This window comes from Ambystoma mexicanum, chromosome 5q (genome assembly GCF_040938575.1).
Source record: "Ambystoma mexicanum isolate Mex_15411 chromosome 5q, UKY_AmexF1_1, whole genome shotgun sequence".
Classification (NCBI taxonomy): Eukaryota; Metazoa; Chordata; class Amphibia; order Caudata; family Ambystomatidae; genus Ambystoma; species Ambystoma mexicanum.
In genome coordinates this window covers 730,042,387-730,060,793 of record NC_090933.1, presented here as the reverse complement: position 1 = coordinate 730,060,793, position 18,407 = coordinate 730,042,387, and the positions used below count along the sequence as shown (strand labels likewise).

Below are 18,407 nucleotides of genomic sequence, written 5' to 3'. Positions count from 1 at the left end.
TCCAACAATCAATTTGGGAGGGTGGTATAGGCCTGCCACACCTCCAAACGTACTATTGGGCAAGCCTGTCTGTAATCAACAATATGCTCCATGGCAAGCGGGAGTTAACACACATTAGGGCTAAAATCCAGGGGCGACCCAACACCTCGCTTAGAGCGCTACTTTATCAACCCCTAAAAAACCCTCCCCCGCACACAACACACATCGCTATGCTATGGAGGAGGGCACACAAGCACATCGGATGGGTGACTCGGATGCACCCCCCGTGGAATAACAACTGTTTGGCTGAGATGAATAAATTGCCAATGTGGCCGCGATGGGCCGAGGCCCAAATAACAGTGGTTGGTGATGTTCTGCCGGGGAAGATCTCATCTCTTTAGAGTTGTGTTAAGATGGATTTCTGAACTCTGACCTGGAGAGGCAGAGGTTAAGAAGGCCAGCCTAGTTTCTTGGAACCGGGTAATCTCTGGACAAGCCAGACCAATCAGTGTAGCGATGGCGGCGGTCAAGACTAAGTCTCAAGAGGGTTGAGGGTGACTGAAAGACCTCAATGAGCACACAAAGCAAGGACACTTACAAATGACTCCAGACAGGTGTTATATTAAAAATATAGACACATTTATTACAAGGCCTTTGTAACATCGACCATAGCAAAGAATCACAATAATACTAAAGTAAACCAACACATCACAATCAATACAATATATATACAAGACCGAGGGGTCTAAGGAGTTAGGAACATGCAATATGTAGACCACCTAGATGGGGAGGAAAACGGGCAGTGCAAGTAATCGTTAGACCCAGTTCGACATCAGAAATACACCTAACTAGGAGGCAGTCCAAGTTCTACGAAGAGAGGAGCCTTCTGCTCAATAGTACATGCTTGTACCAATGGACAAAATAGGGTCTCTTCAAGGGTCTCTGACAGTTCAGGAAGGTGAATGAAGCGATGAAGAACAAGTCCCCACTACTCAAGCAAGACCTCCACTTGCGGGCGGAGGCAAGTTGAGAGTGCGGGATAGAGTCGCTATTTCACAACAGCGGTAGAAAAGAAATGGGCTCCTGCGCGAAGGACCACCGGTTGGGGTATGGACTACTCACCGGTCCCCGATGCAGGCAGACCCAGACTTCGCGAGTTCAGTTCACGTTGCTGGCAGGTTCGGATGCGACCAGCAGGACGTCTCCACACCGTGTAGATTCCACAGTAGCAGGATGCAAGGTCGAGGGGGTCACAAATGCAGCGAACGTGCCCAGGTCGTTGCCACAACCGGGCAACACGGCAACCGTGGTTACTCTGGTCCGGGCGCACTCGTCTCACTTCAGACCTGGGAATGCCAAGTGTACGAAATTCGGTGTGAGGGTGCCGTGGACACAGAGCTAGCAGTAGGCCAAGTTTCGAGGGCTTCCCCGAAGCGGTGACAGAGCAAACGTCATGGGTAAGCTGGTCAGCCCACTGGTTGGCCCAGGGACAATTCCGAAGAGGCTTACTTGCAGGGTTTGATAAAGGTGCCGAGAATAGTTGGTCCCACTATTCCAATGGGTCGAAGCGCCTTCGCAGACCTTCTAGGACTATCAGATGCAGAGGGGTTTCGCTGGACGACAGCGGGCTCAGGTGCCAAACCTTCCAGCAGGTCACCAGCGGTTCCTCGACTTCTTGTTGCAGGATACTTGGCTCCTTATCCCTTGTTCGGTGTGAATTCAGGAGATCGACATGGTAGTGGTGTTTTCGGCCTGCTCTTATCCAAAGTTCCCTTTGCGCCAAAACGGAGAGAACCCAATGGGAGATCTGCTCACAATCGCTCACTCCATACGTGGATCAATCATGGACCACGGTGGTCCCAGGCATTCAGGACACTCCAGACTCTCTGGCACCCAGGATGTGTATTGGGAACAGACATCCCAGCCCACATCCTGGAGGCACACACAAGGCATGCAGAAGCCCGCGAAAGGACTGACCCGGGTCTACTCGACCTGGGGAAGGTGAAGGGGCAAGATGGCCAAAGGACAGGACAAAGAACCGCGTGGCATGGCCATTTTGGAGCCAGGCCACCTATTCGTGCCAACCGCGGTAAGCGCGGATAATATGGCAAAAAATTCAAAACATTAAATACACGATAGCTGCCACCAGTCCTGTCCGTGACACACCTGCACAGTTCATAAGTCCAGCAAGAGTTTCTAGGGCCTTTGGAGTGACTAGAGACCCAAGAGTGTGGTAAAGTAAGTTTCATTGCACTCTTGTTACATGTTGCACAAAAGCTGCAACATCAGAAAAGGACTAAGGGAAACAAAGTCTCCCAGTACTGACTGTCTTAAGGGCATGTCAGTTTCCCCATAAGAATTGAGCGAAAGCCCAGAGGAGTGCGGCGGAGGGCTGCGCGTCTCTGGCAAAGGTTAGATCAGGGTGTAAAACAGCAGCAAAAAGTTTGGGGGTTGCCACATGGAGGGAAAATTACATTCAAATATGAAATAATTCCTAACAAGTTGCTCCAACAGAAATACGGAATTCTGCGGACAGAGCATTACCACTACACGCAGTTTACCCATGCTCTGCGTAGGAACATACCTTCACTTACAAATGTGCCAGTGTTCTCCCATAGAACGTAACCTACTGATCGAATGTGTGCCCACCAATGTCACATCTACCCTATATAGTGCCATAGCGGCTTTTGCCACTCCCGAACTGGACACCCTGAAACAGAAATGGGAAGGGGATGTGGGCACTATTGATCCAGAGGATTGGATACTCACAATGATGCACCCAAGGGAAATAGCAATTACTTCCAGACGTCGCCTAGTGCAACTTAAGATACTGCGTAGGATATACTATCCCAGGGTGGCATTATATGGGTGGGGCCGGGCCTCCAACCCGAACTGCTTGAGATGCCGGGCAGAAGAGGGGACATTCATACATATCCAGTGGACCTGTCCCAAAATCCAAAGATACTGGCAACAATGCTGCACCAAACTATCCGAGACACTAGGGAGAGAGGTGCCAATGGATCCTAAACTATTATTGCTGGGCATACCCGATGAACAAGTCACTAACCAGTGGGGAAAAACTGTTTATTTTCACGGCAGCTGGACTGATCAAGCGAAACATGGCCCGTCTGTGGGGTTCACCAGAGACACCAGCACTAGCCCAATGGATTGCTGATATGGATATATGTGCTGCAGTGGAACATCGCATATACACAGCGCGTGGCTGTCCACTAAAAGCCACTAAAGTGTGGGGCAAGTGGGAAGACGGGAACTAGTAGGAATCCCTGAGACATTAAGGGAAAGATGCCCAAACATTCAGACTGATTTGAAAGTATCCGCTGTTGTAATGTGTCACTGAATCAGTCCTTCCGGCTACGATTTGTCAATTGTTAGGAAGTGTATGTACATGTAAGATGTTTGTTTGCTTTTAAATAATATTTATAAAAAATAAAAATAAATGCCTTGGATGTGGTGGACCCTTGGAGTACCTGTGTAAGCTGTCTGAGCAACTTCCAATTGGTGAGTTCCTGTCAGTTCTATGGGAGCATATAACCCAGGTCGCTGGGAACTTGGTCTCCATGCTAAAGGTCCAGTACCTCAAGCCACCGTGGGTTTTGTGAAGGAATGCATGAGATGGCCCCCCCCTTATCTGCCCCCTCCATTTTGGGTGGGGGGGAGAGGGCCACCCCCTTTTTACATTACAACATTCCCAGTGGTTTAGGATACCCTTCAGCCCCCCCACTAAAATGCACATTTTCGATATTTTTTTTTCTTTGTTTACCCAACTTCCCTTGGCGCAGATGGGCACATTAGTGTGCCAATCTGCCCCAGGGGGCCCAAAACCTACTGACCCATCCATTGGGGGCTTGTCCCACGTTTTGTGGTGGCCCTCTCAACCCCCTCAAATGGATGGCGGGCGCCATCTCATGCAGCCCTCCCTGGGGCTCCTAAGAAGGTATGCATGAGGTGCCGCCCATCCTCCATTTGGGGTCGGGGGAGAGGGCCACCACAAAATGTGGGACAGGCTCCCCAGTGGGTGGGGCAGTAGGGTTTGGGCACCCTTGGGGGAAGGTTGATACACTAATGTGCCCATCTGCGCAATGGAAAGTTGGGTAAACAAAGAAAAAAAATGAAAATGGTAGGCTGCATTTTAGCGGGGGTTGCGGGCAACCCTAAACCGCCAGGGAATTTCGTTATGTAATGTGGACCTCTCCTCAACCCCCAAATGGAGGGGGGCATCTCATGCAGCCCTCCTTGGGGTCAGGTGTCCCTTCCAAGGAGCAGATACATTATATGCCCCCCATCCACTTAGGGTGGGGGGGGGGGGAGAGGGCCACCCCACCTTTCTTTTGACAAAATTGCCTGGTGGTCCAGTGGTCCCCCGGACCCACACCCTGATTGCATCACATATATAAACACTTTTATTTTAGGGGTTTGGGCCCTTCCCTGGGAGGGGGAGGTGGAGGCAGGGGGCCCAAACCTACATCCCCATGCTTTGGGGGGGAGAGGGGACCGCTTACCCACACACATCACAAACAGATCCTGGTGGTCTAGTGGCATTGCTGCCTGCGGATTGAGCGCTCTGCGCCCAGCAATGCTTTAAAAAAAGGTGTCATTGGAAAGGGGGCGGGGGGAGTCTCCCCTTTCCAACAACCCCTCCCTCAATTTCCGACTTGCAATACAGCCGGAGATCGAGGGAGAAGGGATCTTACCTTCTCTCTTCACTGCGGCAGCCGAAAATGGCTGCCGCAATGTTTTTACTTTTTCATTGCAGGGATGGCTCAAAAAAGAGTGCCTACGGACGAGATAACTCATCCATGACACTTAAGGCGTTTATTTCATGTAGGGTGACCTAGCGTTTATTTATAGATTGTCCCAAATGCACAGAGTTAAATTGTTCTATATCAGTTGGCCTGGGGAGCCAAAAGTAGCTCCTGGTAGCCGTTGTCAATCTAACCAGGCCCTTCTTGGTTGCAAGCAGGAGCTAAATAGCTCCCCGATCCTGTCTATTTCGAACCCTGTACCATGCATGATTTGGCATGTAAATGTGCGTTACTGGACATTTGCTAGCAAATCTTGAGTGGTGGCTAGTATTCTTCCTCTTCCTAATTAATGCTATACAGCCTGGCCCTGTAGGCTTTCATGGTGAAAGCTCTGACTTTTCCACAGTGGATTAACATCACTTTTCTACAGTGAGGTCATAATGCCTGTACATTCTCTAAAGCTGAAGCCAGATCCCTCTCTCTCTATTGGCCAACTTGGGGAGCTCGCATGTTTTCATTTTAGATTCAGAAAGCATTAGATATAGTGTGTATCAATTCTGGTAGAAAGGCTCTATCAAAACTGTGAGGGGCATGGAGAACGGAGGGTGGGCATGGTTGCGAGCGAGAGCGATGGAGGGAAGATACTGTTTATTGTGGCTTGACTCTCCCTTCATCGTTGATTTTAGCAATTAAATGTTCCAAGTACTAATCCAGCTATTAATCTTCTGGTATTTTTCTTTTTGCAGATTTGCATGTTCTGAATCCTTTGAGTACAAAGCTATTAAGTATAAAATGGGTAAGTGATTTTAACTATTGCCACATCCTGCCATGCCTATTGACAATGAGCTCTGAAGTCTTAATTTCTTCATATAATTGCATCCGGTTGAAACCTACAGATGGCGAGAGTTTAAAGGTTTGAGAATAATGCAATTAAAAACACTTAACGTCCATTTGTCTTGGTACTCTAGGTTGGATGATTTACAAGTTGTTGACAACCTTGGTTATATCGATGTAATGCAGGCTACAAGGCATAAAATAAGCAGTCGCATAGCAATTTGCTAAGCAATTATCTGATTATCTAATTAAATTGACACTTGTTTAGCACAACAAGCTATTGTTCAATGAAAGCACAGCTCACCCTGCATTCTTACCTTGCCGTCAGGGCTCCATCTACCCTCTTTTCTCTGCAATTTCAAAGTAGCTAATGGAGAGAAGTGCAGCAGTAATCCTCTCCTCCACTCCTAAAAGTGGCAGAGACCTGTGTGGGAGTGCTATGCAAGAAAAGATTTTTCAAATAATTGCAAACCAGAAGTAATCGGGTTGATACGTTTATAAAGCTAACTATATTCTGTTTGACAAAGTATGTATTAACTTTTTTTTTTTTAAATACAGTCCTTCAATTCCAATCCTAAAGGTTACATGATGCATACTTAAAGTATTGCTGCTGTAAAACACTGTATTGTCTCCATTGCTGTTCAGTAAAGTTAAGTTAATTGTATCTAAAGCTCATAGTGTCAACTATGTATCATTTAGTTGGGGAAGGTGCATCATATTGATGAGTGAACATGTTATACATGATCACACGGCCGAATGCTTTTGATGGGGAAACCTAATTCTGTGACTTGTTGGTTGCATACATCTGTGCAACTGGTGTTCACCCCTCGCGCTGATTCAAACTCCTTGACATTCTGTCTCGTCACCTTGTTGCATCATACCAGGTAGCTACTTTGTACACTTCTATGCCTGCTATGCAATCCTCTCTACTTATTACTGTTTCCTCTTGCATAATGAATACACCTACAGATCTACTGCAATACCATACACAGTAGTTGGTCTCCAGAGCTCTTATTGCACTATGATTTGTGATTGCATTATATAAGCACCTGTGGAAGAGAGCTGGTCAGTTCGGAGGCCAGAAACGCAAGCGGAATCTACAAGTAGTGACTGTTAGGAAAGATTTCATTTTTATATGTATTTTCCCTCCAGTTGTACACCCCCAAACGTTTTGCTGCTATTTAAACACCATAGACTGACTTTGCCTGAGAAGCACAGCCGTCCGCTGCACTCGTCTCGGCTTTTGCTCACTTTTAATGGGGAAACTGACATGCCCTTAAGACAGTCAGTACTGGGCGACTTTTTTTCCCTTAGTCCTTTTCCAATGTTGCAACTTTTCTGCAACATGTAACAAGTGCACAAGGTACCTCCCAGTACAGTGCACTTGGGTCTCTTAGTCATTTCCAAAGGCCCTAGAGACTCCCGAACGACTTTTTGGTTTAGGTCTGTACTACACAAGTTGGTAGTGTGACTGAGCAGCCAGGCCTAATTTCAAGAGGGGTAAATGTGAGCTGGGTAAATGTGAGCTGTAGAGCTGTAGCTATGAAATTTGTAAATACAAGTAACACACTCAAGATTTCAGTTATAAATAAAATTATTTATTATACATTTTTTAATAAGGGTTCTTTAAAAAGGGCAAGATATGTAACACTGTAAATATACTTTTAAATATTTTTCAGAATCAAATAAGTTAGCGGATACTCTTTGGACATGTTTCTTACACATTTCCTACACCCTGAGGTGACTTCATTCACAAGGACAGTAATGGCATTTATATATCCCACTAGTTATGCTTTTTAGATTCTGAGGTCGCGGAAAGGTTTAAGAAAGGCAAAGGTTAAAGAGGTTCTCAGTATATGTGAGGGAACAACATCTTCCAATGAAATCTAGACAAGCTTTTCCCAGCAGTAACAGTCTAAATGAAGTTGCCCCCTATGAGGGACAAACAATGTCAAAGTCAATGGCTTGAAGAGTCTACAGGGAGCCAAGACAGCCTGTCAATTTGAACACAGTCTATGGAGCTGAGGCACTTCTTGGATAAAAAGTATTGCACAAAGTTAGAGAGTTTGTAGAAAAATCACTTGTAGGGTCACAAGCTGTTAAGCATGTGAAAAGCAGAGTTGAAATAAACTCTAAAGGTAAGACACTGCAATTCTCAACTGAGAAAAGCACAGCTCAAAGACACTGAGGTAAGTACCCCAAGTCTAAACAGTACCTCTGGTTTGTGGATGTGGTCCATCTGGATTCTGTCCTGTTGCAGCGATGCAGACCCTGGGTGTGATGCTAGAAATGCATTGGAAGGACCGGGCCTCCCTGTCCTTGTCCTGTGGTCCTTTTTCTTTTGTGTTCTCTTTTGTGTTCTGTATTGTTTTCTGCCCAGGAGTCCATGTGACTCCTGGCAGTGCAGCTCTTCTTGTTTTTGGTTTGGGCGACAGACCGATGGGATACCCTTATGGCACCCATGGGTGGGGATACAACCCTGTGCCCCTACCGTATGCTTTTGGGCACCTGTGTGTGGCCTACAGAACAGGGTATGGGCTGATGGCAGCTCCATGCTGAATTTGACAGGTGCGGATTATCCTCCATATTGGGATACCCAGGCCCTGTCATTGAAATCTCTTGATTCCTGATAGGAAACAAGATGGCCCCTGTGGCCTCTCCTTTCTATTGCCCGTTACCTTGTTTTCCCAAAGTCCTGGGAACCCCTGACTCTGTCCCTTCCCCCTGACTAGCTGTTAGGTGCAAGTTCCATATATGGTGATGTTGTGAAGTCCAGGCCAGAATGGCTGGAGCCTTCCCAGTGACTGTATGCTGTGGGTGGGACCTGGGTGAATGGAGTGTGTGACCAATATGCACTTATTGTTGTGGATGTCTAGTTTCTGGTGTTTGACACAATGACTGAGACAGCTCTGCCCGAAACTGGTATGAATGCAGTGGGTAGTGTTGAATGTTTGGGTACTTGTCCCAATACATATTCCTTGTTGTGAGTGTCTGAGAGGGAGGAAAATGCCCTGAATGCACTGTATGCCTGATTAGCTGGCTGACTGCCCTTCTGAGTGATTGGTTGCCTGCTGGAGTGTGACCCAGCAGAATGAATGGGAGATCAACTAGTATATCCGGGGGCCTCTCACTGCTAGAATTCGTTCAGAAGCTGGAGTTGAAACTAACATTGAAACTGAAGCTGAATCTCGAAGCCAAGCCTGAAGAAGAAGGTTGTCTGCTGTCTCCCTACGCCGAAATCCGAAAGCCGCCGAGCTGTCAAGACTGATCCAAGAGAGGACCTGGTTAGGTGCCCTCTTCCCGTGCTCCGAGGGACCAGACCTTCGCCGAAGCTCCCTGGAAGTCAGACCCTCGACAGGCTGCCGACCGGAGAATGGGACCGCCGAGGAGAACGAAGATCCCACCGGACATTCCGTCCACTGTAGTCGACCAGGGTTCGCAGGTTTGCATAACTGCTGGAGGCCCGTCGAAGCCGTGTTGCCCAGAAGAGGCGATCGCTTGATGCTGTGCCATCGAGGACCGGAGCCGCAACACTCCTTTGCCTAAGACTTTTTATTCACGGACGTGCTCGTCCGCACCGCCGCCCACCTTATCCCGCCAGAGAAGGCCAGACCGTCTACGTGCCGAGGAGCATCTGCCGGTGGCTATCCCGCCACCCAAAGACAGTAGACATGTCGGACGACTCAACGCCCTTGCTGTGCCACAGTTCTTCACAAACTCTTTGCGGTCCTGAACTATCGACATCGAGGTGCCCCGCACGCCTCTTCCTTGCAGGACGTCTTCGACTCGTCGACGAGCACCAACAGGACCGAAGCTGCTGCCTCGACGCCGTCGAACTTCCGTCAAGGATTCTCGACAGAGTCCACTTTCTTCGAGGCCCATAGAGCCGTGGCTGCTGCTTTAAAGGGAGTCACTCAAGAAGAATCCCTCGACGCCTCCTCGAGGAACTCTGCTATTCCAGGTACATTGGGGTGGTAGAAACCTTGTAGAAGGAAATACGACTTATAGAACAATATATGAACTGAGCTTGTAGCATATCTTCATTTTACAGGTTGCCCAGGTGGGGGATTTCCACACAGAACTGTGTCTAGGTAATGGGGCCAGTATTCTGCCAATTGTTCTAACCAACTGCTTTCCTCCTATATCTATTGTTGGTTACCTTTTAAGTGATTTGTGTGACATTTAACCAGAGTACAGTTGGTGCACTTTAATGAAATCTGATAATTATTGTGGTACCACTTAGAACTGTATATATTTGCCATTGTAGATTTACTGAGCACAAAGTGAGTTATTGTGTATATAACATTGAACCTTAATTATATAAAGACTGTTTTAACTAATACAGTGTGTTGACATTCCTTTGTGGGGGCTTGGGGACTACACTGTACTTAAGAACCAGCCTGCATCACCTCCTGAGAAGCTAGGCCTTGATTGCTCATCCATTGCTACCAACAATAGAGAATCTTGGCTGGGGTCCTCTGTGCCTCTCCTCTACCATATAGAGAGCAGGAGTACAGACACCCCCCTCCAGTCTTTACACTGGGTTCCTGAGCCTCAGTCGTGGGGACAAGAAGGAGGATGTATGGAGGGCTACTGCGGCGGCAGTTTGGAGGTAGTCGGCAGCTATGGGCTCTTTTCGGTTCAGCGGCACTTTGCAGTTTCAGTGCTTGGTAAACCGCACTGCCGCGGATACCAGGTGGGCTTCCTTCACTCCTTAGGTCCTGCACTCTGGTGAGAGGACTCGAGCTCTGGTTGTCTTGCTTCTGGAGGGTCCTTAGACTACTCGAGCTTCTAGACAGATTTCAGACGTTGCACTCGAATACGGATTGCTCGACCCCTGGCACTCTGTTCTTGCAGCAACAAAGAAGTACAGCCAGTCGGGGAAGATGGTCCAGTGGAGTTTGTCTCTGGGTTAGTTGATCCCACTAACCCAGGCGGTTTGTTTATTAATTTGTAATGCGCACCAGACCCGGGGGTATCGGGGCGCAGAAGTTATACAGAGACATGAATACTTTCAACTTGGGTTACACAGATTGCAGGTTATCTTTATATGTCCATAACAGAGAGTAAAGGAGCGCTGCGTGGTTACATAGGTTTACACAATTACAATACAACAAAGTCAAGAGATTTACAGTGGCTCTGATGCTTGTGTACATGAGCAGAGCAGAACATAAATATACATACTTTACAGTGTTGACAAACCGCAAATACAGGGATTTGCATTTAAACTGGGACTAAATTAAAGGTCAGATATGAAGTAGAGGTTGTGGTGCATACAGTCGTGGTTAAAGGTCATTTTCTCTGATCCACTTAATGGGGTTATATCTGAACGTAAGAAAAGTTTGGTCAGCCGTTAAAGATGGTGGGAGGGAGTTCCAAAGTTGCGCTGCTTTAACTGGGAAACTACTCCCTCCAGATTTGGTTATTTCAAATCTGGGAACGACTAAACAATCGGAGTTAGCAGTCCTAGTAGGGCGGCTGTGGGGTTTTCCTGTTGATTCTATTCAGCAGGTACCGGGGGGCAGCGTTATTGAAACATTTGTGGGTAATCTATAGAGTTTTGAGCCGGATTGTATCGCTGTTGGACAGCCAATTGTTCTGTCTTCTTACTTATGACATGTGTTCTCTTCTAGCAATACCCTGTGCTGATCTCGGAGCATTGTTCTGTAAGATCTGTATCTTGTTTATAATTTGTTTACTGGAGTTAAAATATAGAGAGTTGCATTAGTCCAGTTTGGACAGAATTAATGCTCGGGCCAGTGTAGCGTAGCTGTCCTTTGATAAAACGGGTTTGCCAGCTATAATCAGCTTGCAGGTATATGCTGAGGCCATGGCATTTACCTGTTTAGTAAAGGTGAGGGTTGAATCCAGGTAGCAACCTAGCGTTTTCACCTCCTTAACAACTTTAATGGTGTTGCCATCGATGTTAATGGAAGTGTAGTTTGGGCCGAGTTTGAAGTTGGCTGTGGTTCCAAGAACGAGGAGCTCGGTTTTGTCATCATTCAAGCATAGACCGTGCGTGGCCATCCATGCTTGAATGGTGAGATAGATTTTGTTTACTAAGGCCGCATCTTTACCATAATCCCTGGTAAGTGGTATGAGGATCTGGGTATCATTGGCATAATTGATCTTGGGTACAGTGGACGTCACACTAGGGATAGTATTACTGGCACGCCCTGTGTCGACGCCCATTTTCGAGTTTCGAAAAACAAATTGTAATACTCCGCAGCTTCCACTAGATGTCGGCCTATGCACAGCATGTGAATCTAAGCAGATACAAGCATCAGAAATACGATTACAGTGAGTAATGTATCCCATACAACGTGGGTGAGACACAAGCGCCCTGTGGCACATCGCAAGTAATGGGGATAGAATCTGCCGCTGCGAAAGGTAAGACAGGGTGAAGTCGTCCCTTCCGGAGCTACTCTTTCGAATTGAGGGCAAAACCGGGCAATTCAGAGGTCCAGGAGGATGCAGCAAGCTGTGTTCATGGTTTCTTCGTCTGGTGTTTCTCCCAGTGGTCGACTCTGCCTCTAGTCCCAAAACCCTTGCGTTTTAAGCAGTTTTCTCCCATTCATGCACAGCCTTGGCTTTCACTCAAACAGCACAGTGGCTGTCCTTGAAGGCCAGCCAGCCAATTGCATTCAGGCATTCCTAGAGACAAAGGACAGGGGAGTTTCGGGAACCTCCCTCACATCCTGTCTTTCCAGACACACTGGAGCCAGAGGCGGCTTCATGGCTGAAGCCCGCCAAAGGCAAAATTAACTAAAAGTTCACATCTGCCTTGACGCACAGAGTAAAACCCAAGAAAGACCTCACAAACAGAAAATGGCGAAAAAAGACTGGGCCATATTGACGAAATTGTGACCGATGTGTGCTGTACTGCAGCTGAGGGTTCAGCCTGCAGTAGAAAAGCACAATGGTAGGAACATTAAACCACTGCCACCAGACATTTAAAGTAGTGAGAGTAACATAAAAAATGTTACATGAGTAAGTTGAAAAAAGCGCTACAAAGTAGCCCCGCAGCACTCCACATAAATTGGTGTGTGCTGGACCTCCAAAGAGAAAAGGTAAGTAAAGTCAATTTCACTTTATTATTCTTGGGAACTGTAGTTCACACAAGAAAAAGTATTTAAACCTTACGAGACATCTAAAAGGATGTCTCTGTGACCCTACACTGAAGGTGCTGTGTGTCGCCATACAACAAGTAGATGCCTATGGCGTTTGTCAGACTCCAAAAACAGAGAAAACGCACAATCCTATTCTGGTCAAAAAACATGAGATAGTGAGAAAAATGTCTCGCTTGCTCCAGGGTTAAAATTCAGAAGTCCAGTAGAAGAGCTCAGGGTCTCTAAAGTTAAAGGGAATTAGCACAGAAATGAGAATTCTCCCGAACTGCCTCCTAATCACAGAAAACACCTTACAGCTACACAGGAATCACAAGAGACTTGAATACCGAAGCCAGCACAGTAACTCAGCACAGAAGATTTTGCAGCAGGAGGACTTCAGGATCTGCAGCAAAAACCCCAGTCAGTGGATTCCTTGACGTGGTGACTGAAAACAGGACCTTGCAAGGTTTATCTCGTGGCTGGATGCATATCTGTGGATTTGGCACCTTTTCAGGAGCCAGAAGAACACAGAATATCGCCGGTCAGATTCAGGTCCAGCACTCCGGTGAGGGGACTTTTTGGACTGGTTTTGTGCCTCCGGAAATCCAGCACGATGCCCATAAAGTTTCAGCAAGCTTTGGAAGACTGTGCACCGCACAATGGCTTGAGGTCCCATGGTATTGGGGTATTGCAGCCCAGCAAGGTCACCACACGGCATGGGGTGGCTCAAAATGCAGGTTGTCTTGAGTTTAGTAGGTCTCACCAGGCTCTGAATCGTGGTCGTCATTTTCAAAGGAAGGGCTACAGCAAGCTCAGGTTACACAGCAGGCTCTCTGATTGCTGAAAATCGTCTCAGCTGCTTTTCCTTCATCCTCTTTGGTTTTTGTTCCAGTGGTCGACTTGTCTTCAGCTTCCAGGTTCAGAGTATTTAACGGGAACTACAGCCCAACTTCTGCATTTTCTCCCTGCATTTTACAAAAAGGGCGGTCTGGTTTTCCAATCGGGACAGCCAGCCCCCCACTGGCATTTGTCCCCATTCAGGCAAGGAGCAAGACAAAGGGCTGTGGAGTTTTGGACTCCTCCCTCGCTTCCTGCCTTCACAGACACTCTGGAGCCTGGGCGGGGAGTGCAGGGGAGTCCCGCCGAAGATAACAATCACACAAAGGAATTTCCTGCCCTGGATGTCACGGGAAGGAGCAAGGAAGGCCGAGGAACACTAAAATGCCAAAAAAACAAGACCGATGCCATTTTGGTAAAATGAGTAACCATGGGTGCCTTTACCAGGGCTGTGCACACAGCCAACGGTAAAGGCACACCAAAAAGATATCTCTGCCACAGCCATTAAAGGTTAGCTTGTCCCTGTAACAGAAGTGTTAGTTTTAGTGTGAAAGGGGATACATTGCATCTCCCCAGCACTCCACATAAGGTGGGGTGTGCTGGTTTCACCAAATAAAAATGTAGAAAGGATCCAAATATCCTTTCTACCTTTGGGAACTGTAGTTCTCTAAAGGTTAGCCAGAGAAATTTAAAAGGGGAGTCCCTAGGCAACCCAGCAACAACAGGCACTTATTGACAAAAAATTGTAAGGGAGAATAGAAATAAAGACACTATGTAGAGTCTAAAAAATTACACCCATAAAAAGAGTAAACTACTCAAGTCTTTTCTGCCGTTGTTGAAGGGCAAGGTGGCGAGGATCTTCAGACAGCACCACAACCATGTTCTACATCTGGAAAGGGGGGGGTGCTCACCGGCCCTCTCCAAGGAGTCCCAGGATTTGTGGCTGTGGGCCATTCATCACGGCATGTTCCTTGTTCCGTTTCACCTGGCGGGAGTCGGGAACGCCATCGCGGTCTCGCTCAGCAGTGAACTACGTTCTTGCCAGGACCAGGTGGATCTTCTGTTTGGCAAATGGGGGCAGCCCCAGACCGATCTCTTTGCGACTGCGGCTAGCGTCAAGTGCCAGAGTTTCGCCAGTATGTTTCTCAACCGAGGAGCATGGAGAATGCATTCCTGTCTGCTTTTCCTCAGTTTCCCCTCCCCTTATGTGTGATCAACACACTCGGACAGTGCCACTGCAGGATGATACTCATCGCCCCAACGTGGCCGAGACAGATCTGGTATCCGGACCTGCTGTGTCCGTCAGTGTGTCTGTCTGTCAGTGGTTCTGTCCGGCTGCCACTGTCCCCGGACCACCTCGCCAGAGAAGGGGCGATTTTGCATCACAACCTCTCTGATCCTGAGGACATAGCTCCTACAGCCCTAGAGTTTGGGGGTACTGCTTTACCCGCAGAATGTAAGGGCATCTGGCCAGGGGCTCATCAACGTTGAAGTGCTACGGGTATAAATGGAAATGCTTTTCTGTGTGGTGCCAGACTCAGAAGATTACACCGCTGCCTGTCACGGCCCCGCAACGTCTACTGTACTTGCTTTCCTTGGCCAAAGCGGGACTGGCTCACGCCTCTATCAAGGTGAATCTCGCGCCATATCCAGGTACATCAGATCTCAAGGCAGACTATTGCTGTGGTCACACAGACTCGTAAAGGAGACTCTTCAGGACTTTCTTCTTCTCTCTTGGAAGACCGCTTTCCTCATGGCTATCGCCTCCGATTCAGGCCCTGTGCTGCAAGCAGCCTTACTTGTCTTTCCATGCTTCAAGGGTTTTGCTACATTCACACCCCACTTTTATGCCAGAGTTACCGTTGTAATTCCACCTCAACAAACCTTTGTTATTCCGAATCCGTCATTGCCAGCGGACAGGGCCTTGCATTTGCTGGACGTTTCTTGTGCTTTGAAGTTCGACGTGGAACGTGCAAAGAATTTTCAGAGTTTTTTCAGTTGTTGGTCAACTTTGGACCTGTAAATCAAGGAAGGGCCTTTATCGAAGGCTTCCATCTCCAGGTGGCTCTCCGGCTGCATCATGCACTTCGACTGCCGAGCAGCTGCTGCCAAGCAGGCAGAGAGCCCACTCCACCAGAGCCATCGCAGCTACGACAGCGTTTCTCTCTGGTGTGCCCCTGCTCGACATCTGCAGAGCTGCTATATGGAGGTCCACGAGGTTCTACTGCTTCGACAGGGATCTCGTGGAGGAGTCCTGAGTCTGCCAAGCAGTGCATGCAACCTGTTTGTTTGATGTGAGTCTATTCCAGAGGCGAGTGTTGTTGCTTCTGTTGAGTCTTGCCACCTCCTGTGGTTGTGTATGTACTACTGTGTAATCGTTATTCATAAGCATGTGAATCCATGACAGACCGCAGGCTGCAGAAGGTTTAAGTTACCTTTCCTATAACTATTGTTCTCCCGCACGGGTCTGGCATCAATTCACATGCAAACCCTCCCTCTGTCCTCTCTGTGGCTCTTCTTGGTTAATTCTGCCACTTTATGTGCTTACCATATCTGAAGATTGCCTACAGGGGCTGAGCTTAAGGAGAGGGCTGTCATTGGATGGAGGCACTATGACTGAGAGGACAGTGATTGGTTTAGAGGAGAGAGAGTTTTGAAGCGAAAGAGTTTTTTCTTTTACCAGAGGATTCCCAGCGACGGGGAATATTCATAAACATGTGAATCCATGCCGACCCTTGCTTCAGAACAATAGTTACAGGTAAGTAACTTAAACCATTTACATTTACTGTTACAGGTACATCATTTTTGTGTTTTCCTCAAAACCTATGTAGGTTTAGATGTGCTATGCTCCTGCTATGATTTTGAAAGCCTTCATCCACTGATCATAGGGAAGGTTCGCTATGTTTCATGAAGGTGTTTCTCTGTCATGATGAAACCTACCGCATGATTACCTTTTCTTATCTTAAAGGATTGAATCACAATGGGACGTATTTGTATTTTGTACCATTTGAAAAGCATTTTCAGTTTGAAATACTGAAAGTGCACAGCATCATTTTGAACATCTTTCACGCCCTATGTGGTGCTTAAATTGTGCTATACATTTCCAAGTCCCGTTTTTGGTATTATGTTAATGGTGTACTGTGCCGGTTTCATTTGTTAAATCAGTTAATAGAGCTTAATTTTGAATGTTTGCTTTGTTTGTAGATGGAGAGGAGAAGACCTATGGTGGTTGTGAAGGCCCTGATGCCATGTACGTAAAGCTGATTTCATCAGATGGGCATGAATTCATTGTTAAAAGAGAACATGCACTGACATCTGGCACAATAAAAGCTATGTTGAGTGGCCCAGGTAAGTACGTCTGCTATTGTAGGTCTGGTATAACAAGTAGAAAAACATATTTATTTGCATCTTCTGCACAATGCTCTGGTATGCAATTTACTAAAAATCCATTCGTGAGTAACTTATTTAACCCTCAGATTCATCTCATCTTGAAGACCTGATGCCATTTTAGAACTGGACTATCTGACCCAGTGTTTAAGGTGTTTTCCGTGATAGGCTTGAGATTTCGGATCATTTTGTTCATGCACATGATTGCTGAATTTCAGCTCAATTCTCAGTCCAGTTGGCTTAATAAAAAAAACTACAAAGCTCCAGCTAAACTGAAGGTACACTGAAACTGCAGTGAGGTAGGTGGCACACAGTAGTTGAAGTGAGGTAATTTGAAATCTAAATATTGCAGTAATGGAGAAATCGGGGAGCTACGTGAAGGAATGTTGCATCGCGAGCTGTAATGAGTATTTGCCTAGTGGCCAGGGGTTGGTGGTAGGTATGAAGGTGATAATGCTGCTGGAGAGTATTTGAAAATGCCAGATACAGGGCTGCATTGGGAATTTGAGCTGGGGAGCCCCTAACCTACGCTAAAGCTTTTCCGGTGTGGAAGGAGAGGTGGAGGGCCACTGCCTGAAAGGTGAACATTGCTAAACATAAACTGAAAGTCAGGTCACGTGATGGCATGGGGCGGTGGTGAAGTCCTGTGATTGGGTTCATAGGCTGTAACACGAGCATCGGGGTGGCATAGGGGGTTGGGGTTTGTGAATGTTAAAGTGGGTATAGGAAACTGAGATGGCGAAGGAGAATTCAGAGAAGAGATTTGCTTAAGGTTGAGCTCCCAGCGAACCCCAGATGATCCACAGATAGGGATAATCAGAATCCAGGGTGGGAGTATGGAGTGGGGGGGGGGGTGTTGTAAGCAGAAGTGTGCCTGGCCCTGCCTCCTCCATGGGGAACCATACCTTTGTCTCCTCTCCGCTTACTTTTGGTCATCATCTGACTTAAAGTGAAACACAGGACCATTGTACCTCGACCCATAGTATGTGGTGCACCAAATTCCGTCCTTGGAAAAAGGTAGAGGTACTTTTGCTACTAGGATAGCTTCCCCCAGCCGGCCTTGAAGTTGTTGGTACTTGCTGGCTGGTAACTAGGCATAATATTGTCATAAAAGAATATCGTCAGAGGACAATCTTTTTCTCTCACTATCAAGGAATGTCTCCACGTATTGTAGGACTGGCGTTCGTTCATATAATCATGCTGGCTATCTTCCATCTGAATACCCCAGTACCCGTTGTTTCCAGTTACTGGCCACATTATTACCACTGCTTTTTCATTGAGCAAGGCGGTCGAGCAGTCTACATACTGCCTCATGAACCTGTCTTTTGCCCCCCCCCCCCCTTCTCTTCACACAGCATCACGTTCTTGGTACTCTGGCAGAGCCCACTTCCCAAAGACGCCACTACTCCTCTACTGTTTGTTCTTTCACGGATGCCAACGCTAGATCAGTGTGGTAGTCAAGGAGATGACAAACTGTATTAGGCGGATTGCCATTAGT

General features: G+C 47.2%; 1 protein-coding gene across 1 annotated transcript in view; it reads left to right on the top strand.

Annotated features, from left to right (window-relative positions):
• Positions 1–18,407, top strand: part of ELOC (elongin C) — a 118,670-nt gene that overhangs the window by 63,827 nt on the left and 36,436 nt on the right. Inside the window, exons 2-3 of the mRNA XM_069621217.1 lie at positions 5,489–5,538; positions 16,727–16,870. Of these exons, the coding sequence (XP_069477318.1) occupies positions 5,535–5,538; positions 16,727–16,870 (148 nt within the window). The 5' untranslated portion in view covers positions 5,489–5,534. The remainder of the gene's footprint in view (positions 1–5,488; positions 5,539–16,726; positions 16,871–18,407) is intronic.